This window comes from Pseudorca crassidens, chromosome 12 (assembly GCF_039906515.1).
Source record: "Pseudorca crassidens isolate mPseCra1 chromosome 12, mPseCra1.hap1, whole genome shotgun sequence".
Lineage (NCBI taxonomy): Eukaryota > Metazoa > Chordata > Mammalia > Artiodactyla > Delphinidae > Pseudorca > Pseudorca crassidens.
In genome coordinates, this window is record NC_090307.1 from 27759152 (window position 1) to 27782305 (window position 23154).

A 23154-nucleotide genomic window follows, 5' to 3' on the forward strand; every position below is an offset into this window, starting at 1 on the left:
ATTCCATTGTATATATGTACCACATCTTCTTTATCCATTCATCTGTTGATGGACAACTTAGGTTGCTTCCATGTCCTGGCTATTGTAAATAGAGCTGCCGTGAATATTGTGGTACATGATAAAGCAGAAACTAACACACCATTGTAAAGCAATTATACTCCAATAAAGATGTTAAAAAAAAAAAGAACCTAGGGGCAGGACAGGAATAAAGACGGTGATGTAGAGAATGGACTTGTGGATACGGGGCGGGGGAAAGTAAGCTGGGACGAAGTGAGAGAGTGGCATGGACATATATACACTACCAAATGTAAAACAGATAGCTATTGGAAGCAACTGCATAGTGCAGGGAAATCTGCTTGTTGCTTTGTGTCCACCTAGAGGGGTGGGATAGGGAGGGTGGGAGGGAGACGAAAGAGGGAGGAGATATGGGGATATATGTATATGTATAGCTGATTCACTTTGTTTTACAGCAGAAGCTAACACACCATTGTAAAGCAATTATACTCCAATAAAGACGTTAAAAAAATAAATAAAAAGCTCCCAACAACTTGGAAAAAAAAAGACAAGAAATAAAAAATGTTGATTAAAAAAAAGAGTTTATTTCTGGATTCTCAGTTCTGTTTCATTGATCTGTTTGTCTGTCCATGTGCTAGAACCACACTGTCTTTATTATTGTAATTTTGTAGTAGATTTTGAAATTGCGAAGCGTGAAATCTCCAACTTTGTTCTTCTTTTTCAAGATTGTTTCATCTATTCTGGGTTCCTTGCATTTCCTTATGAGGTTAAGGATCAGCTTGTCATTTTCTGCAAAAAAGGCAGCTGGGATTTTGATAGAGTTGGTATTGAATTTGTATATCAATTTGAGGAGTATTGCCATATTAACAATATTGTGATCTGATCCATGAAAATGGAATGTGTTTTCACTTATTAGTCTTTAATTTCTTTCAAATTTTGTTTTGTAATATTCAGAGTATAAATTTTACACTTCTTTTGTTAAGCTTATCCCTAAGTATTTTGTTCTCTGTTCATTATAAATGAAATTGTTTTCTTAATTTCATTTCTTGATTGTTCAGCTCACTAAAATTTGGCCTCTGCCCTGAACAGTACACCAGTATTTCTCCCACTGTAGTAACCATTGGCCTCCCTCTCCTAATTTTCTTTTTTCTGACCTCTCAATCTGACAGACCTATTTATTATAGCTAGTGTGCTAAACATCATTGCAGTGTAATTGGACCCACTTTTTCATTTTCTTATAAATACTCATGTAATGCTTTCCTGGTATTCATGATTTTAGGCAGTTTGACAAAGTGGTTTGTATGCATTGTGTGGCTGTTCTCGGAATCTGATATCCACGGTGCAGATTAAAGTAATTTTGGAGGGACACGTTGCTTCTTGCATCACCACCATTTGTAAACATTTGGTAGTTCATTACTAGCAAGCTGAGCTCAAATTCCATTTCAAAAACATTCGTCTTTTCTTCCTAATATTAGGTGCATATAAATGTTTTACTTTTTTGGCTATTTACTTGTCAGCTTTTTTTTGCTGGACGTTTGCTGGACAACATAATCCAAAATCACTGATAACTTTGTAACCATGATTTTGCCTTCCTTAAAATTTCACCGTGGGGACTTCCCTGGTGGCACAGTGGTTAAGAATCCGCCTGCCAATGCAGGGGACACGGGTTCGAGCCCTGGTCCGGGAAGATCCCACAGGCAATGGAGCAACTAAGCCCGTGCGCCACAACTACTGAGTCTGCACTCTAGAGCCTGCGAGACACAACTACTGAGCCCCCGTGCTGCAACTACTGAAGCCTGCGCGCCTAGAGCCCGTGCTTCTCAACAAGAGAAGCCACCACAATGAGAAGCCCTCGCACCACAGCGAAGAGTAGCCCCCGCTCGCAGCAACTAGAGAAAGCCCGCGTGAAGCAACGAAGACCCAACATAGCCAAAAAACACCCCACATTAAAAAAAAAAAATTTATAGTGAGGGAAGTATTTGAGTGAGTCAGTCATTTTTTAGTTTCTTTGGATGTAACAATTTTATTTAAATAAATAAATAATAAATATTTCCATATTTTTTTCTTCTTTTTTATCCAGGCTTCTTTCCTGTGTGTCTAGTTTGTGTGTTAATGCCAGAGATACTTCATTAAAAAACCATAATTTATTTTATCTTATTTTTTAAATGGTTAACTGTTTTTTGTTTTTTTTGGAATTAATTTTGGATTTAATAAGTTGCATATATAATACAGAGAGTTCCACGTGCCTTTCGTCCAGCATCTTCTTGTGTTATGTAACTGTAAATTCTATGTTGTAGAACATTTATCACAACCAGCAAATTAACATTGGTACAATGGTATTAACTAAAATATAGAACTTTTTTGAATTTCACCAGTTTTCTTGCTAATGTCCTTTTTCTGTTCCAGTGTCCAATCCAGGATCCTACATTGCATTCAGTTGTCATGTCTCTAATAGTTTTCTCCAGTCTTTTGATAGTTCCTCAGTCTTGTCTTTGATGATCATAACACTTCAGTTATTTTGTAGACTTTCCCTTAATTTGGGTTTTCGTCTGGTGTTTTCTCATGCTTAGATTGAGGTTATACATTATTAGAAAGGGTACTGAAGAGGGGATAAGCCTTCTCAGAACATCGTATGGGGATGTATTACTGGTTATAGTAACCCTGATCACTTGGTTAAGGTGTTGACTGCCAGGATTCTCCACTGAAACTTATGATTTTTCCCTTTGTAATTACTAAATATTTAGGGGATACTTTGAGACTATACAAATATTCTGCTTCTGCTTAAATTTTCACTCACTTTCATTACTTAGTAGATCTTGCCTCTTGCCTGTGGCAGTTATTACCATGGTGTTCTAATTGTGATTTTCTGTTTTTCTCATTCCATCTACATTTATTAATTGGACTTTTGTAAGGAAGAGTGCCACTTCTTGTCCATTAAGGAAAAAAAGATACATATAACATATATATATGTTTATCTATTTAGTTATGTGAGTATGGACTCATGGATATTGATTTTATTCTGAGGTTATAATCCAGTACTATAGTTAATTTATTTCAAGTTGGCCTGACTTTTTCTGCCTGAAATTTGAATAGATATGTTTGTCAGGATGCAAACCTGTTGAAGCCTAAGATACTTGGAGACTGTTCTCTCTTACTTAACCTCTAGCAGAATGGAGAACAGCCTAATTAAGACTTTCCTTCTCCATTCTTGAATCATAATTTGTTGCTTATTCTCATGTCTTCCTCTGTAGGGATTAGACTAGTGAATCTCCCAAATTCAGCATTCTCAAAATTGAATAATATGAAATATGAAACACACTGCTTATGAAGTGAACTTAGATTTTTTAATACAATTTAAAAATTCCTCATCAGTTATTGTTATATTATAAATTATTTCACATTATAAATCTTGTTTTAGGAAAAGAAGAAATATGAAACCCTTCAGAGGGAAGAGTCTGATGAAGTCTCCCTTCCAAAAACCTCCAGAGAGCTGGAAATCCCTACCCCACCTTGTGAATTCCAAGGAGACCATCTAAAGGAGTTAACCGATTCCCAGCCCCAGAATGATGCTAGTCGACAAAACGAGAGTGAAATGTTTGATGTACCACTCACTTCCTTAACTCTAAGCAATGAAGAGTCCCTGACATGTAAAACAGAGAGTCTAAAGGAGGGAGAGGAGATCAGAGCCTGTGCTGGGGATGATTCAGTCAAGCCGAAGGTCGATCCTGGAGGCAATGTCGGAACCAAAGTAGAACCCCCCGAGAACATTACAGAAATGGAGGAAGATAAACCGGTACAATGTGGACCTTTGGGAAGCACACTGCAATCTAATGTTTCTTATATTCAGCAGGAAGTGGAAAATTTGAAGGTCAGAGATACTCAGAATAGGAGAGAAGACCAAGAAGCCTTGGGTCTTTCTTCAGAGGTGCTACAAAATGTTGGCTTGCAGAGTTCTTGTGAAGCCAAAGACATTTTCCAGCCACCTAGAGTGAAAAAACTGTATCCCCAGTTGCCAGCTGAAACTGCTGGGGATATACCGGCTTTGGTGGCAGTGAAACCCTTGCTTCGTAATGAGCGACTCTACCCGGAGCTCCCATCTCAACCAGAAATAGTACCATTTACTGAAGAACAGCTAAAAGTCTTTGAGCCTGGTTCATGGCTGGAAAATGTTGAGTCATATTTAGAAGAATTTAACAGCATGGCTCATCAGGACAGGCATGAATTTTATGAGTTGCTTTTGAACTACTCACGCTGTAGGAAGCAGCTGCTGCTGGCTGAAGCTGAGCTCCTTGCTCTGATGTCTGATTGCCAAAATGCCAAAAGTCGACTATGGCACTTCAAGGAGGAACAGTTGTCTGTACAGGTATATTGACTAGTGTAGCGTAAAGCTTGCAGGAGCCTGGGGAATTTTCAGTGGAGCTGCTATTCCTGTGATGCCATTGAGGTCTGGAGTCTGCTCCTTTTACCCACACTGACCCTGTCTTAGCCCATAGTAATTGAGTGCAGGAGTCACAGTGTCATATGCCCACAGGGGCCAGGCAGGTAACCTGGAGAAGTGAAACAGGTTGAGTGGGACGGTGATCACTGGGTAAGCTCATGCCTGGTCCAGCATGGGGAGCTGCTCTTGTGTTATAGTTGATTGTTGCTGTGAGGTTATATTGGTTCAGCATTGCCACATCTTATGTTTTTCTAAGAGAAGCTAGAAATCTGGATTTTTATGTGAGGGATCCTGATTTGTAAATGTTGGCAACTAAATACACACACACACACACACACACACACACACTCTCTCTCTCTGTCTCTGTCTCTGTCTCTGTCTCTCTCTCTCTGTCTTTCTCTCTCTCTCTCACTCACTCACTCATGCACAGTAGAGGCCAAAGCAAGTCATGTCTCCAGGCCAGATTCAGCCTGTGGGCCATTTAGCTTGTGACCTTGGGCATAATGCCAGGAACATCTAATGGGTAGAGAGTGTCAAGGGGAGGATGATCCATGGAACGAGGTCAAGAGGAAATGAGAAAATAGGGAAGGCAATAAGATGTGACCCTGTGGAGGCCAAGGTGCCATCAGGAAAGCCATTGCATAGTGGCCTGGGAGGGATGGCGAGGAAGAGAAGGCTATTCTTGACAAGTTTAGCAGTGAAGGGAAGATGGAGGAGATGTCAGGGAGAAACGTGTGATTTCCCCCAACCCTAATCGTCATTCCTTGGAGACCTGTGTATCTCTTTGTAGATAGGAAGGATCCTGTGGAGAGAGAAACTTGAAAATACTGAAAAAGAGAGAATAGAATCAAGAAAACAGTTGGAGGGTTAATATTGGAAAGGAGGGGTTTGTTTTGAGCAGAATCACAAAGAATGGTGAGGGTAAGTACAGAGATATTTTGAGATCTCTCGAAGTTGAGGGGATACCACATTGACCTCAGTGTTTATAAAGTAGAAGGTAAGGTCATCAATCATGAGGGTCTTAGAGACAAGCTCTATTGTTTTCTTGCACCTTTCCCCACCTACTGCATTTTAGGATTTCTCTTCTCGTCTCTGAACTTGTGATGCCTTTGTGATTGGCACCTGGTTGTATAGTAGCTTCATTGTTTTCTACGTAGTAGTATTGTTCCCTCGCTGCGATTTGTAAGCTCTTTGAAGATGGTACTGAAGCCTGTGTATTGTATACAGGCTTCAAGAGCAAAGAGTAACTGGCTTCATATCTCACCCTTTTGCCCACTGCTAGGGTATCTGTGCTGATCAAGTGAAAGTTTCAGGCCATCATCGCTACCAGAGAGTGGAGATGAATGAAAATGCACTGGGAGAGCTAAAAAAACTGTTTGATGCCAAATCTGAGCACCTCCACCAGACCTTGGCGCTGCATTCTTACACTTCTGTGCTCTCACGGTTGCAAGTGGAGTCTTATGTCTACACATTACTCAGTAGTTCGGCTGTTCTGAGATCTTTAGCAATTCATCAGGAAGGCCAAGGTGTGTAAGTAATGAAAGTCTCACTCTTTCTTGTGGTCTAAAATATAAAAAGAATTGAGGGATACAATCTGGTGGACTCTACTGTGTGCAGATATTATAAGGGATAATTTGTGCTTGCTGTTTTACCTTACCTCCCCCAATACAGGACTGAGATCTGCCTTAATAACATTTCTTGGGAGCAGTGCCAGGTCTCCCTACCCCGTGGGCTGTCATTCTCTCCTTCTCTAGGAAGCCAAAAGTTTGCTTTTTATCATTAATGTCTCTTACTGTCCTAATTTATGTGTTCATTACCAATTCAAGTCCAAATATAGTTTTTGATTCTAAAACTAATAATCACAATACTTTTTCATTCTGTCCGTTGCACTTTATTTTTGCTTGTCCATTTTGTTGGGGTGTTTAATTTTCATCAGGGCATTTATAATGTTCTGAATTTTTCATCTTATTTTGGGTTTTAATAAATTAGCCTTGGGCTTTCTTGGTGGGTCAGTGGTTAAGAATTCTCCTGCCAATGCAGGAGACACAGGTTCTAGCTCTGGTGCTGGAAGATCCCACATGCCACGGAGCAGCTAAGCCCGTGCACCACAACTACTGAGCCTGCTCTCTAGAGCCCATGAGCCACAACTGCTGAGGCCCGCGTGCCACAAGTACTGAAGCCCATGCGTCTAGAGCCCGTGCTCCGCAACAAGAGAAGCCACCGCAATGAGAAGCCCGCGCACCGCAATGAGAAGCATGCACACCACAATTAAGAGTAGACCCTGCTTGTCGCAACTAGAGAAAGCCCGTGCACAGCAACGAAGACCCAACGCGGCCAAAAATAAATAAATAAATAAATTTATTTAAAAAAAAAGAAAAGAAATTAGCCTTTACTATATGATAAGTATTACGTATGCAATTTTTATTTCTTGGAGAGATACTAGGATCATTTAAAATAAAAAACTTCTTCCCCCTTATCGTTTTCATAACTAATCAGAGAGCTGGGGCTAGGCCAGAGATTTGCTGATTTTTAAATAAAAAATTTTGATGAAGTTAATTTTTCTTGCTTTGAAATACTTCACGAAGTTAAATACTTTTTTCAGTTTACATATTTAGTAGAAACTCATTTTTTTTTTTTTTTTTTGCGGTACGCGGACCTTTCACTGTTGTGGCCTCTCACGTTGCGGAGCACAGGCTCCGGACGCGCAGGCTCAGCGGCCATGGCTCACGGGTCCAGCCGCTCCGCGGCATGTGGGATCTTTCCAGACCGGGCAACGAACCCGTGTCCCCTGCATCGGCAGGCGGACTCTCAACCACTGCGCCACCAGGGAAGCCCAAAACTCATATTTTGATGTAACTTTTCTCCTTGGATTTTCATCTGAATTAAATATTTTAAATAGTTTATTTATTTATTTTAAGTAGAGACACTAAAAATTCTCCCACAAATACCATTTATATGGGACTCATTTAATCCTCTTTTTAATTTATAGCTTCTAAACAGGTAGAAAGCATTCCCTCTGATCTGTGTCAGCTAAAGGAGTGCATTAGTGTCTTATTCATGTTCACCAGGAGAGTTAATGAAGATACTCAGTTCCATGATGATCTTCTTCTCTGGCTGCAGAAATTGGTAAGGAAATAGACATAGTATACTGTCCTTTATTTCCCTGATAATTTAAGAATTATCTCCTGTTTCCTTATAGGTTTTTTATTAATAGCTTCTTCAGCTAATTTGTTTAATATATTAGTGACGTTTTCTTTGCTCATGACATGTGGAAATAAGTTATCCTTATCTAGTGCATTATTAAGCACACAGTGCTTTTCTCTCTGGTAAAGTTTATGTTAAATTATCTTTGGCCTTCGACTTAGAAGGAAATGGAAATGTGGGAAGCATGCTAAATTTAAGACTAGATGTATATTCAGAATATAGGTATGTGAGCTAAAAGTTGTTCATGTCACTTTTTTATCATCTTGTGTTTAATGCTGTACTTATACTTTAAAAAAATTTTTTAAGGGAAGAAAAAGAAAGGAATCAGGATTTGGGAACTTTAGGAAAGATATCAGGTGTGTTACGTGGGGAGAGGTTGTTCGTTTACTGGTTATGTTTCTCAATGGAGCTCCCTTGGGTGCTTTTTTTAGGTTCATGCTAGCATTCTTAGATATGGGCTGAGGTTCTAAGCATACTTACTTGTATCTGAGAAACTATTACAAACTGGGAATAGATTAAACTACTTGACTTATATCTATTCATGTGTGGCCAGGAACATTAGTGATTTGTAATTTGCCAGATAATAAAAATTGGGTTTGCAGAGAAACTGCTAATGATATTTTTATCAGAGTGCTCTTAGGTTCATAGGCCTCTGTGTACCTCTGTGGTAGAAACTCAACCAGTCAGTGGTATATCTTATGTCTGGTTACTCTTTTGAAAGATCACATGTATTTAAATATCGGATAAGTGATTTCATTAGACCCTTAAAAACATTCGTCTTTGTAAATAGTAAAACTATACATCCTTTATTGTTTAGGTATCAGTGTTACAAAGAGTTGGCTGTCCTGGAGATCACCTCTTCCTTCTAAACCATATTCTTCGATGCCCGGCTGGTGTCAGTAAATGGGCTGTTCCTTTCATCCAGGTATGATGAATGGCCTTCTAATGTTGAAGAGAATGGGAGGCGATTTTGTTAAACATTTTTCCTGAAGAAGTTGCTTTAAGCCTACTTTAAAAATATTGATATTTAAAATAAAATTATTGGGATATATCTAGTCTGTATTCGTAGGAGTTATTATGCTGCAACTTCTTGGACCACCCAAAAATGATGAAATTAAGATGGAATTGCAAAAGTTCAGTTGTAGTCTGGCTTGGTAGGTTTAGTAGTATTTAATTCTGTAAAATTTCTGTGCAGTAAGGCTTGCTAGGACTTTTTTCTGTAATATTCAACACAACGTCCTAAATTAATCCATCTCACACTACAGTTGGTACAGATAAAAAAGCAGCCACAAGCATCTCAAAGTTCTTTAATACTAGCAGAGATCTCAGGTCTGTGCGATCGATTTAGGCATCTCTGCTGCTTGCCTTTGGGTTGTGTTGTTAACTCATAGCAACCCCTCAGATGGGTGGGGCCAGATGTATTCCAGGTCATTCCCCAGGTCATTCTCCATGTTACCTTTTCTTTAGTATTTCTGGTGGCAAGAAATTTGAATCTTTTTAGGTAGAAGGAGGATTTTTTGTTTTTATTTATCTTTGGATTAAGATAGCAGTATATTCCTCCCGTCCATATTGTTTCAGGTAATTGATGTAAATGGCTCAGCTACCTCTGTTCTCTGAGTACAGCCCAGTCAGTACTGCCAGGTAACCCACAGGTGTTCTCGCTCTTGTGGATGAGATGCCAGTTCCATCTTTGCTTCCTTAACAGCTCCCTTTGTCAAAATTCTGGTGAACTAACATTATGGATACTTGGGTTTTTGGTTTTCTACAGTATGCCTTTTCCTTTTCTGATTTCAGATCAAAGTGTTGAATAACCCATCAGGGGTCTTTCATTTTATGCAGTCCCTTGCCCTGCTAATGTCTCCTGTCAAGTAAGTGTGGAAGAGCTTTGTGAAGTAGAAATGAAAATGTTCTATCAAACAGTTGGCTTCCTAAACTGCCCAGATCCAAACAATTGCTAAGAGAAGAGTCAGCATTCCAAAATTTAACATTGCAGGTTTTCTTTGGCTTTAATACCCTTTGTCCCAAAGTGACCCTTTTAACTGCCTTTTTTTTTTTTTTTAACTGATTAACTTTTTTGGGTCCTCCTTTTTAGTGGATTTGCAACTCCTGTCATATATGTCATTGTGGTGCTGTGGGGAGAAAAAAAGGATGATCTCTTCCTTAGAAGGAGAGGTTTAGTGGCAGAGGAAAAAAAAAGCACAGTCAAAGAGATTCAAGTGCTAAATTGTGTGAAGCCATGATTGATGCAGTAGAAATGAAGAGAGTAAAGAGAGTAGAGTGGAGTAGTCAGAGGGTTCCAGGTGGATGAGCTGGGTTTGAAGAATGGAACTGACTTCAGCAGGAGAGGAGTAGGGAGGGCACTGTAGGTGGGAGAACAGTGAGCAGTGGCCCACAGTACAGGGAAGGATAGCTGTGCAGGGGGCAGTTTGGAGAGCAGCTTGGCTGGAGTGAAGGGGTGTGGGGGGGTGATAATAAAGATGAACAACTAGGGTGAGTCTGATTATAGAAGACTTGAAATTAAGACATATTTGAGATGGTCTGGCCTTTGTAGCAATTGAAGGTTTTTGAAAAAGCGTAAAAGTTGTATTTAAGGAAGATTAGGATGGACCGGAGGCAGAAGAAGATGTGCTTTTGCCTCATTTCTTGCATTGAATTGTCTACGGTTGCAGACATCTGGCTGTCCTGGCTCTGGAACCGAATCCAGCATCAAGAGGGCACATCCTTAAGTGGGGGGAGAAGGCAGAGGTGTGTATAGGTGACCTTGAACTGTGTTACTCCCACTGGCTCTTGATCCAGGAAAGCGTATCTGCCCCCAGCCTGAATTGGTGCTGGTCTTGGGAAGGAGAAAGTGGGGAACGGGAAGGTCATCTTCCCAGGAAAGGATAAAGTAGCTGATTAAATAAGAAAATGTGGGCAAGGGTGGCTCAGACCTAACTCTGTAGACTCTGAGTCTGAGTGACTGAGAGGGTGTTGGCAGCCCCAACAGACCGAAAAGACAGAAAGGAGAGCTGTTGGGTAAGGAGGAGAATTTGAGGTCATTGGGGTTTGCAAGTGGACACATACGAGTGGCAACTATCAGTGGACATGTGGAGCTGCAGGACTGGAGCCCCTCAGGTTGGAAACAGGAAGTCTTGGAGGAGAGCTCCTGGTGAAAGGAGGGAATGGATGAATTTTCGGGGTTAGGCCAGAGAGGAAGGAGCAGAGAGCTGAGAACTGGGTGGTGGTCTGAGAGAAGAGACTTCTCTGGTTACACTGACTTGCCAGGTCCAGCCAACACCTTGTGAAAGCCTGGCTGGCAGGAATTCCCCCAGATTCCTCCCTCTCACCGCCTGGATATAGGGGCTGCTCCTACCTGTGGTGTTTAGGTGTACTTTTCCCCCTAAACCGGCTTCTCCATTACCTGCAGATTATCTTTTTTTATTCAGTAAAGCATGTTTCCTGAATGCTTTGTGAGCCGGTTAGAGTTCAGGTACTGTGTGGTCCTGGGTGTACTGAGGCCCCGCTGTGGGCGGGCACTGTGCTGGCATAACTGCTGCTCTGCAGTTCCTCATCATTATTGACCCAGAATGGCTGTGGTCTCTACACCACGATTAGCGAAGCTTTGGTCTCCTTGAGTTTTAGCGAGTTATTATTTCTTATTTACTAATTCAAACCATTTGAAGATTGAGTGGATGTCTGACTCTTCTTCAGGGCGAGTAGATGATCCAGAATGCACGCAGTGGGCTTTCTGTGTTTATGTTTAGGTGATTGGAGTGATTTCCCTTGTCCTTTAGAAATCGAGCCGAGTTCCTGTGCCACATGAAGCCCAGTGAGCGGAATCCATCCTCCTCGGGGCCTGCATCCGGGACGTGGACACTAGTAGATGAGGGAGGAGAAGAGGTTAGTCGTCATGTCGACAGCATTTTGATTAAGCATTTCTGAGCTCTTCTTTTTACGTGCCAAGTATCGTTCTAAGCACTTCTCACGTATTAGCCCATTTAATTCTCCCAACAGCCCCACGAGGCAAATACTGTTTTCATCCCCCTTTTAGAGGTGAGGAAACATGTGCGGGTGGGGTTGAGGGAATTTGTCCCAAATCACACGTCATTAAATGCAGAGCCTGTGCTCTGAGCCAGTGTCTCTGCTGCCACCCTTCCTAGACCATCTCCCTGTGCAGCTGGGAGAGTCTGGAACCTGGAAGTGTTTACATATTATGTACACTTTCTATTAGGATTTTATTTTATGCAGCAACAGTTTTCTGGGCTTGAGGTGTCACCTACAGATACTCTGAGTCTGTATAACAAAGAGCTGTATCTTGCCAAGGTTCTGCCTTAACGCTTACAAACTTCTTATCTAGATCTTCTCATTTGAAAGATGGAAGATAATTTTCTGTTTTTGGGGAGAATTTAATGATCAAAACCCAGTTTCTTGGGAATTCTCTGGCAGTCCAGTGGTTGGGACTCTGCACTTCCACTGCAGGGGGCCCGGGTTCGATCCCTGGTCAGGGAGCTAAGATCCCACATGCTGCACAACATTGGCCAAAACAAACAAAACCCTACAAAACAAACAAAAAAATCCCCAGTTTCTCAAGATAACAGTTATTGACTTCTCTTTCTACTATATACGTGGTTAGTGTATAGGTGAGGCATTTTTTTTTTTTTTCCAGCCAGTTATCGGCCCTATCTAATGCGTTTTTATGGTCCGAATCCTGATTTGGTGTATTTGTTCAAGGTTGGCCAGGGACTAAATTTACTGAAACCCCTTCTCTTCAAAAGGAGTTGAAAGTTTGCAGTGGACACTCCTTAGAATGACAGCATGGCAGCTGTGGGATCATGTCTGTGTATTTACCCAGGTGTTCATTCAGAAGCAGGAGCCCCTTCACACTCATTTTGCTCTTCCTGGGACTTGTAGGAGGTGGTGAGATGATGGTAAATGATGTGGCCATGCAGACTTCTTTGCTAGAGATTGAACAGTCATCTGGAGACAGCTTCTCAGGAGCTGGTACAAATTGGTTTTTTTTTTTTTTTGGCCTTGCCACACGGCATATGGGATCTTAGTTCCCCGACCAAGGATTGAACCTGTGTCCTCTGCATCACTGCATTGGAAATGCCAAGTCTTAACCCCTGGACTGCCAGGGAAGTCCCAAATTGCTCTTTTAAAGATTGTGATGGAGCAGGTTTTTTTTTTCCTTCCAAGACTGGTTTCTCCTAAGAGAGGAGTCTTTTTTTTCTGGTAGGTTTCCTGCATTTAATCCTAAAGACAGGTAATCATTAAGGACTCTGGAATTGTGTCTGGCTCCTGGTTAGCATTCACTGGATGTTGAGTGGATTCAGGAGCCTGGGGAGGGAATGCTGGGAGTGCTGTTGACTCAGAAAAGGCCATGGGCGGAAGGCACTGTGAATTGTCCATGTCAGTGGTTTCTTGACACCGGCTGTGTATTAGAACCACCTGGGCAACTTAAAAACCTTGCCCCGGCCCACACCCAGACATCCAAATGTTTAAAAGCCTCCATGGTTGATTCTGATGTATAGCTGGAGCTGAGGACTGCTCAAGGTAGAATTTCTCTTGTTTGCTAGCCATTTAGGACATGTAAGAGGGTAAAAATGAGTGGCTTCAGGAAATTATGAATGAATTGCATTAGTCCCTTGTTGAAACTGAGGTGATAATTCTTTAGAATCTCTGCGTCTTTTTACAGTATTCCCTTTTGAATGTAGCACATCTTAGGACACAAATCAATTTGGTTTCTAAGGGGACTTTAGTGCTCTGTATCAAACAAAAAACTCCAGCTGTTTCCCCTGTGTGATCCCTGTGTATGACCACTGTTATTTTTATCCTGTTTTCAGCAACACTAATTGACAACAGAACTTGGGTTATCCATAGCAAATGCTAATTGCTTCTTGGTAAGTCAGTTGAGTACAGCAGTAGACCTTAATTTTGGGGCAAGAAGAGGCTTCTGGATAAAATAACTTGGACTCTTAGTGAATGGTTCTTTAATTGATGTTGTCAAATCACTGAGATTTATAGTAAGATCCCTATTCTAGAGGAATTATTTTTCATCTTCTTTGGGATAGAAATTTAATTGAGAGCGGTTTCAGCCACTGAAGAATGGATATGACTCAGATACACATAAAATTGTGCTTGCAATTTTAAGGGATTTACAGGTCATCTAATAGAACTGACAGTATAAATCTCTGTCCTGGAGGAGAAGTCCACGAGGACTCATGAGAATACCACATGTGTACCACTGAGACCTGTGGTAATTCAGCTCCTGTAACTCTAGACCATGGTGTCATCTGGTCAAATCAGCTGACGTGATTCTGTATCTTCTCCCTTAGGATGAAGACCCTGAGACTAGTTGGATTCTCCTTAATGAAGATGACTTGGTTATCCTTCTATCACAGTTCCCATTTCATGAACTCTTCCAACATCTCCTTGGGTTTAAAGCAAAAGGTAGACTAATTCGTTTTGTCATATGTAAAATGTGGTAGGGACAAGCTCAAACACAGGAACTTAGCATCAAGTCCTGTCTCGTGCACTCCTGATTCGGGTTCCCCGTGCCTGGCTGTACTATACAGAGATGATTACATTACCGTGGCGAGGCTTCCTTCCTTTCTCTTGTGATTGTAGTTTCCTCCCTGGTGCTTACGTGCATAAGGTTGACCAGCTTGCACATAGCCCAGCTTTAATAAATGGTTTTAATTTTGCACTTTGTCTCAAGTTTCCCATTTTATATTGACATAGGAGCCAGAGCAATGGGGATTCTCTATCTTGGCTTTCTTTCCTCATTAATATACTGACATCCACATCTTTCAGTGTTTTTCCATAGTAATTATAATTTTTTTTCCTTTTCTTTGATTAATTTCTAGGTGATTATTTACCTGAAACAACAATACCTCAAGAGATGATGAAAATTTTTGCCTTTGCTAACTCCTTAGTGGAACTTCTGGCTGTGGGGTTAGAAACCTTCAATAGAGCACGCTATAGGCAGTTTGTCAAGCGAATTGGTTATATGATCAGGTAATACTGCTCTTGGTTCGTCTGTTGCTATTAACTTTCACCCTGGTCAGTCACAGACACTGTATAATTGGGATGATGGGCATTTGTAGTGGTATAGTTCAGGTCTTATTTCTCATAAAAGTAAGAATTTTTTTTCTTCACCGTCTACCTCTTGGGAATTTTAAATAAATACTTCCAGTCAGAATATTTGGTTAATTATCTCAAATCTCAAACTGGTTTGTTAGACAGTTGTTCTTGGAGTCAAGATCCTCAGAGCAGCTGCTGGGTTGAACTTGGCCAGAGAGAAGGGGTCAAGGAGAGGCAAAGAAAATACAGGGTCTTTCCCCTTCCTTTACTCTCTTCTATCTCCTAGCTTTTGCCTGGGAATTGTCGTGTAGCTGTGGAAAATTGGCAGTAGCTCTTTTGCATTATTATTTCTCTGTTTTCTCTCTTATTTACTGTAATTTCTATAAAATACCATTTAAAGAAAATTGCAAAGATTTCATCAGTGGCCACTGTATTTGAATTGGGAAAGCATTATCATTTATTTGCATGAAAGGTAGGTTTATGTTTTTACTATCAAATATGAGTAAATTCTGAGAAATGCACTGCTTTTCATTGAATTAATTTTGTATCCTCTTTTCTGTATCATCAATTTTTCTGTCTTTACAGTGTATATAAATACACTGCTATTTCTTCCAACCTCCCTTACCTTGAAAGAAAACTTCCAAAAAATTGTAAAACTTCTCCCACTCCCATACTTTTGTTTCCAAAACATAATTGACTTTAATTATTTTAGATACGTATCCTTCAGCTTCATAAAGCCAGGTAAATGCTATAGGATGCCCTGAAGTTCTTGAAGTCTCCACAGTCAGACTTTCGCCCCCAACACTACCCAAATAGCCCTGAAGAATGAAGGTTGCTAATGAACTTTGTGCTACTAACTAATCCAATGGCCACCTCTCAGTCTTCATCTTGCTTTACCTCTTACACAGTTGACACAGCAGCCTTTGTCATGATTGGTCACTTTTCCTTAAAGCATTTTCTTTGCTTGGCTTCCAGGATACCATGTTCTCCTGGTTTCTCCTCGGTTTCACTGGCTGTTCATTTTCTGCCTCCTTGGTTGTTTCATTCTCACCTCCCAGACTTCTTCATGTTGGATGCCTCAGGGCTTCATCCCTGGACCTCTTTATCCAAACTTGTTTCTTGGGATTCCATCTATTCTAGTGTCTTTAAATATCATCTAAATACAGTTAAAATTCCTAGTTCTATTTCCAGCCTATACCTTTCTTGTAAGCTTGTATATCCAGCTGCCCACTCGGCACCTCCACTTGGATGACTCATGATCATCATTATAGTTTAATAATCCCCAACTGGGCCCTCTTTCCCCACCTCTCAAACTGCTCCTCTCACAGTCTTGCCAGTCTCAGTAAGTGGCAACTTTATCCTTCCAGTTGCTCGGGCCGGAGCATTGGTATCATCCCTGGCTTTTCTTTTTACACCCCTCACCCAGCCTGATGGTCAGTTCTGTCATCTCTACCTTCAAAACACCATCTTTCATCAAACCTAAGGTATATTTTGTGCACCACTAAGAAGGAAAAAATGCTGCCAAATAATGGCATGTCATCAATTTTAATGACATTCCAGTTGTAGAGATTAAAGCATGAAAGGTGTGCATCCTTTGAGTCAATGAAACCTGCTATTTCTAGAATCCAGCCTCTTCTCACCATGTTCACTGCTACCACCATAGTTCATCTTTAGTTATTTCTCACCGATTAGCACAACAGCCACCTGACTTGTTTTCCTGCTTTTGCCCTTGCTCCCTTGCGCACCCCACCCCCAGCTTATTCTCAGAACAGCTGCCAGTGTTTCTTGTAAATCACTCCTCTGCTCACACCCTGCTGCTCCCAGGCTCATTCCGAGTAGAAGCCAGAGTGTTCACAGTGGCGTACAGGACCCTTCATGGTCTACTTTCCTGTCACGTTTTCGATTTCCTCTCCAGCCATTCTCTCCCTCACTTACTTTGCGTTAGCACGTTGGCTGCCTTGCTGTTCCTCCAACGTACCGACCACCCCTCGGAGCCTTCGCATTGGTTGCTTCTTCTGCCTGGATGCTCTTCCCTTAGGTAGTCCTGAGACTGCGTCCAGTCTTTACTCACGTGTCCCTCTTCAGTGAGGCCCCTCCTCCCCCACACTCCAGAGAAGCTTCATTTCCCTATCCTACTGATTTTTCTCAGTGTCATTTATAACCATGTGACAGACTGCATATTTTACTTTATTTGGTTTATTGTCTGTTTGCCCTCCACTAAATGTAAGCTCCATGAGGGTAGGGTTTTTTCCTTCCATTGCATCCCCTTTAGAGCCTAGAAGATAGTGAGTGCTCAATAAATATATGTTGAATAAAGTAATGCTGCAAATGTAATGTAAAGATGCTGGTGTTGAGTGCCTTCATGCAAAGTGCTGCATTGTCTTTCCTCACTCTCAGGATGATCCTTGGTTATGTGAGTGACCACTGGGCCCAGTATGTGAGCCACAACCAAGGCTCGGGATTGGCCCTGCAGCCCTACTCCGTGGAGAAACTACAGGTTGAGTTTGATGAGCTCTTTTTGAGAGCTGTACTACATGTGCTGAAAGCCAAAAGGTAAGAAGTACGATGATAATTGTTGAGAAATAGCTCCCTGGCTAGTAAGAAAGATTGGAGTGAAAGTCATTGACTGAAGTAGAACTCTTACAATAGTGTCAATGTATTTCATCTATTTCTTATCTTGGCTTAATTCTTGGGCTTTAGTTTCCTTTTGTGTAGTATTGCCTGAAATGATCTCTCTTTCAGGTTTCTTTCAGTTTCTCCTGAACTTTTGAGGTAACTTTGACCAGGGGATGAATCGTATTTCATGCCCAACTCTAGTGCCCCCAGTGAGGCAGAGTAGGCACTCAGTACATTGTGCAAGTTGTCTTACTCTGTGGGTATTAAGGTCTAGGACTATCTTGGGTCCGGGTCCCCTGTCTTGGCTGTGTTCTGATCATGCCGTCTTTGCTGCTGCTTACAGCCTAGGATACATTTGAGGCAGAGGTGGGGGCATGACAGCTCATCCTGCACTATCTTCCCTGAGCTCCTGGCCAAGGTTCTGCTGCAGCACTGTGCCCTCTGAGAGGAGATGAGTGGCCTCCCGCCCCACCCGGCTCCACCCATGAACTGCTGCCCACCCCCCACTTCTGCTGCCTTCTGAGCTGTTGACACTCTTGCCATGGGCCTCATAGTCTCAGCCCCTTATTTTTATTTATTTTTTTGCATCTTTAATAGATCTTTATCGGAGTATGATTGCTTCACAGTACTGTGTTAGTTTCTGTTGTACACCAGAGTGAATCAGCCATATGCATACACATGTCCCCATATCCCCTCCCTCTTGAGCCTCCCTCCCATCCTCCCTATCCACCCCTCTAGGTCATCGCAAAGCACCGAGCCGATCTCCCTGTGCTATGCGGATGCTTCCCACCAGCCAACTATTTTACATTTAGTAGTGTATATATGTTGATGCTACTCTCACTTCGCCCCAGCTTCGCCCTCCCACCCCATGTCCTCAAGTCCATTCTCTATGTCCACCTCTTTATTCCTGCCCTGCAACTAGGTTCATCAGTACCATTTTTTTTTTTTTTTAGATTCCATATACATGCGTTAGCATACGGTATTTGTTTTTCTCTTTCTGACTTACTGCACTCTGTATGACAGTCTCTAGGTCCATCCACCTCACTACAAATAATTCAATTTCGTTTCTTTTTATGGCTGAGTAATATTCCATTGTATATATGTGCCACATCTTCTTTATCCATTCATCTGTTGATGGACACTTAGGTTGCTTCCATGTCCTGGCTATTGTAAATAGAGCTGCAGTGAACATTGTGGTGCATGTCTCTTTTTGAATTATGGTTTTCTCAGGGTATATGCCCAGTAGTGGGATTGCTGGGTCATATGGTAGTTCTATTTTTAGTTTTTTAAGGAACCTCCATACTGTTCTCCATAGTGGCTGTATCAATTTACATTCCCACCCACAGTGCAGGAGGGTTCCCTTTTCACCACACCCTTTCCAGCATTTATTGTTTCTAGATTTTTTGATACTGGCCATTTTGACTGGCGTGAGCTGATACCTCATTGTAGTTTTGATTTGCATTTCTCTAATAGTTAGTGATGTTGAGCATGTTTTCATGTGCCTCTTGGCCATCTGTATATCTTCTTTGGTGAAATGTCTATTTAGGTCTTCTGCCCATTTTTTAACTGGATTGTTTGTTTTTTGATATTGAGCTCCATGAGCTGTTGGTATATTTTGGAGATTAACCCTTTGTTGTTTCACTTGCAGATATTTTCTCCCATTTCTGAGGGTTGTCTTTTTGTTTTGTTTATGGTTTCCTTTGCTGTGCAAAAGCTTTTAAGTTTCATTAAGTCCCATTTGTTTATTTTTGTTTTTATTTCTGTTACTCTAGGAGGTGGGTCAAAAAGGATGTTGCTGTGGTTTATGTCAAAGAGTGTTTTTCCTATGTTTTCCCCTAAGAGTTTTATAGTGTCTGGTCTTACATTTAGGTCTTTCATCCATTTGGAGTTTATTTTTGTGTATGGTGTTAGGTAGTATTCTAATTTCATTCTTTTACATGTAGCTGTCCAGTTTTCCCAGCACCACTTATTGAAGAGGCTGTCTTTTTTCCATTGTACGTTCTTGCCTCCTTTGTCATAAATTAGGTGACCATATGTGCGTGAGTTTATCTCTGAGCTTTCTATCCTGTACCATTGATCTATATTTCTGTTTTTGTGTCAGTACCATATTGTCTTGATTATGGTAGCTTTGTGTTATAGTTTGAAGTCCTCCAGGTCTGTTTTTCGTTCTCAAGATTGCTTTGGCTATTTGGGATCTTTTGTGTTTCCATACGAATTGTAAAATTTTTAGTTTTAATCCTGTGAAGAATGCCATTGGTAGTTTGATAGAGATTGCATTGAATCTGTAGATTGCTTTAGGTAGTATAGTCATTTTCACACAAAAGACTTGTACTCAGAAAACTATAAAACACTGATGAAAGAAATCAAAGATGACCTAAACAGATGGAAAAATATACCATGTTCTTGGATTGGAAGAATTAGCCCCTTATTTATGTGTGTTATGTAGTGGGTTTGAGTACTGGTCTGCCAAGACTGTTACTTTGGGCAAGTCACTTAATATTTGTGGTCTCACTTTGTTCATCTATAAAGTGGAGATGATGATGGCGATCCTACCCATAGACCTCATGGGTATAAGGATGAAATGCAATCATATGTGGAAAGACTTTTTAAACCATAAAGGATTTCTCAAATGTAGGTGGTGGTTGTTTTTGTGTAGTTTCAGATGAGGAACAGAAAAACTGCTGATTTAGAGAAAGGTCAGGACTCTAAGTCTTAAAACTACTCTTAGGCACTCAGAAGGTGTGGGTCTAAGATAAAGAGAACTTGGGCTTAGAAATTTATCTTTAGATTATTCTTGTCCATAATTTGGTGGTCTTACAAGCTGTACCAAATCCTGTGCCAGGGGGTCAACGCAGTAGCACCTGCTCACTGAAGCTTGCCTGGTGCTCGGGAAAAGTCTTGCATCTCTGATCTCCTGTCACCCAATCTTGTGTTTGTTTAGCTGAGAGGCAAAGCTTTTGTAGAGGAAATTCTCTGTTTCCTTACTAGGTCCTATACGCTGAGTTGTGAGCCCCTCCTGTAATATTATATATGTAATTCACACAAATAATTGTTTTAAATTTGAAAATGCTGAGAGCTATTGTTTTTGAGTGTAGTTTATTTTAGAAATACATCATATGAGAACCAGGTATTTAAAGCCATGAAATTTAAATTTATTTGGCACTCCAGTGGAAATTTCTGACAGTAGCTATACCCCCAAGCTAAAGCAAAACAAACCCAAACCAAAAGATAGACAACAAAGACCTAAGCCAGACTTACTTCATGTCTGCCATATAGGAAATTTTGTAGCTGGAAATATTTACTGTCTTATGACATTACTTTTAAGGCCTCATTATTTTGGGATCCTTTATATAAGAACTTCAAGTCCCATGTGAGGTGTTGGGATAATTATTTAATTAAGACAGAAGCCTGACCCACTTGAACTTAGAGAAGTTTCTTTAACTCTGGCTCAGTTATCTAGCTGTTGCTTTTCAGAGTCGAGGTCAGTGGTGGTTCGGACCACTAGTGGCCTGGTGGGCCACAGACATGGGTTAAGCATGCACTATTTAATTTCTTTTTTTCTTAATAAACATTATTTATAATTGGTTAAATTATAGTTTTGCCCAAAATACAGCAACAGTTTTGAGTACCTCCCTGTTTTTCTTTTTTATATTTTTTTACTGAGATAAAATTCATATAACAAAATATTATTAAGCATTTATTGAGTATTGATTGTTTTTGAGATACTGGTTTAGGTACTGGATAATGAAAAAAAAGATTCAGGGTTACACACTGGTTTATGCAAAGACTTGGTTCCTGCTCTCAAATTGCTGTACACTAGTATGTGTACATAAATTACACGTTTATGTTTCTCAGTGTGTGGTTTAAGGACGGCTTGAGTCTGAGTCATCTGGGGTGACTAAAAAAGTACAGATTCTTGGGCCCCAGCTGTGGCCTGCAAACTCAGAATCTCTTAGGTGGGCCTTAGGATTCTGCATTTTCCACAAAGTCTCGGGATTTTTCTGCCCACTGTGGTGTGAGAAACACTGATAAAAGGGTAATGCCATAGTCAAGTATGGTTAGAATTTCATAATAGTGCTGAGGAGGACATCACCGGAGGGCTTCACAAATGGAGGGATGGCAGCTTGGAGTTGGGGAGTTCTCTCCAGGCTTGTCCAGGAGTGGTCTGTATGAATGCAGAGAGTGCTGTGGTTGGGAATATGGGTCTGAGCTATTTTGTGGAAGCCTTTGAACTTGGAGCTTGAAGGAGTTGGAACTTCATTTGGTGATGAGTGAGGAGTCATGGAGGGCTTTTGATTCCCCTTCTCCCCCCAGCCCCCAACTGCACGTGTCTCTGTGTGTACACATATACCTCTGCGCATGCTCAGACACATACATACATCCAGTCTAAGCAGCCTCTCTGTTGCCCGGATGTTAAAAGGATCTTTGGTTCAACACCCAATTCTGCCTCTTATTATCCTCTGTGTGTTCTAGTAGCCTCATTTGTAAATGGGGGATAATGTCAATAATAGTGCTTGCCTTGGTTATAGTGAGGATGGAATGAGCTGAGAAATAGATGATGTGGTGATAGAACAGTGCCTGGCATAGACTAAGCGCTTTATGTGTATTTGCTGTTATTGTTATCCATTCTCTAGGTGTTTATGACTGAAGCATGGTAGAAAAATTGCTGTAGTGTGATTTAAGAATTTAAGAATTTTTTTGTCTACGTTCTCAGTATGGTGAAGTTGACTGATACATAAAGTTATTCCTGCTTTTCTGAAAACATGCAGACTTGGCATTTGGCTGTTTATGTCGGAAATGCCCTTCGGGACACTGTCTGTTCAGATGCTCTGGAAGCTCTTCTACCTCATGCACCAGGTGGGGAGCGGGAATCTGGAAAAGCTCTGTACTGCCCTCCTGCCTGCCGAGTGTAAGAAGCGCCTCCAAGGTACAGCCAAAATATGCAGCATCCACCTTTCCTACCTTGTGTGCCTTTTCTCTTCATGGCTTTATTCTTTTTGCTTTTAGAAGGACTGAGAGAGAATGTTTTACTCTGTACTCATGTGTAATCATTTTGAAATTTAAGACTGCTCTGTCGTTTGATTTACTAGAATGGTGGTTCCAATTTCCATTATTCTTCAAATGCTCTGGATAGTAAATTCTATTATAAACCCAATTTGGGGATAGGAAATGAAAATTGGGTTGGTAAATGCCCCATGGAGTTATTTTGAAAATACTGGAAATTTGATGAACTACCTTTGATTTCTTAAATGTGTAAACATATGAAAGGAATTGTTGGCTTGTTGCCTTCTTTCTGTGAAAAGTTCCATTGGGAATATATTTTTTAAACAGACTGTTTTCTTCCCTCTACACAACTTTGCCTTTGCAGCATTTAGTTTTCTGTCACATATGGCAAAGCTGATAATCAAGCCTGCCCTCTAGTGACAAAATGTAGTATTGCTTACAGAGCATTCTCTGAGGAAAAGGCAAAACATAGATATTGTTAATCATATTCATCAGTATTTCAGTCATGATTATAGCTAATATCTTGCCCCGAATTTCCATTTATAAGCAAATATTTTTTGTGTGGAATGCCATGTTGGTACTGCTAGTACCAACTGCCATGTTGGTAGTTTGCTAGTCTTTGCAGTTTTCATTAATAGGGCTGTCGTTCATTTGGCTGACAGTTACCAAGTAGCTTTAAGTGTGCTGTTGAGGATGTCTTGCCTAGTGATAGTAGCAGTGCTTTGCAGTTGACAGAGCACTTCACCAGTCACATAGCATCTGATAAATAAACTTTTAAGACAGATGAGGAAACAGAAGCTTGTTAAATATTCCTG

General features: G+C 40.9%; 1 protein-coding gene across 4 annotated transcripts in view; it reads left to right on the top strand.

Annotated features, from left to right (window-relative positions):
- EPG5 (ectopic P-granules 5 autophagy tethering factor) overlaps positions 1 to 23154 on the top strand; it is a 129773-nt gene that overhangs the window by 9902 nt on the left and 96717 nt on the right. For all 4 annotated transcript variants that reach the window (XM_067699210.1, XM_067699207.1, XM_067699208.1 and 1 more), the window contains exons 2-11: positions 3434 to 4378; positions 5736 to 5979; positions 7443 to 7579; positions 8475 to 8582; positions 9452 to 9525; positions 11431 to 11536; positions 13972 to 14086; positions 14503 to 14653; positions 17117 to 17272; positions 22105 to 22262. In XM_067699210.1, the coding sequence (XP_067555311.1) occupies positions 3434 to 4378; positions 5736 to 5979; positions 7443 to 7579; positions 8475 to 8582; positions 9452 to 9525; positions 11431 to 11536; positions 13972 to 14086; positions 14503 to 14653; positions 17117 to 17272; positions 22105 to 22262 (2194 nt within the window). The remainder of the gene's footprint in view (positions 1 to 3433; positions 4379 to 5735; positions 5980 to 7442; positions 7580 to 8474; positions 8583 to 9451; positions 9526 to 11430; positions 11537 to 13971; positions 14087 to 14502; positions 14654 to 17116; positions 17273 to 22104; positions 22263 to 23154) is intronic.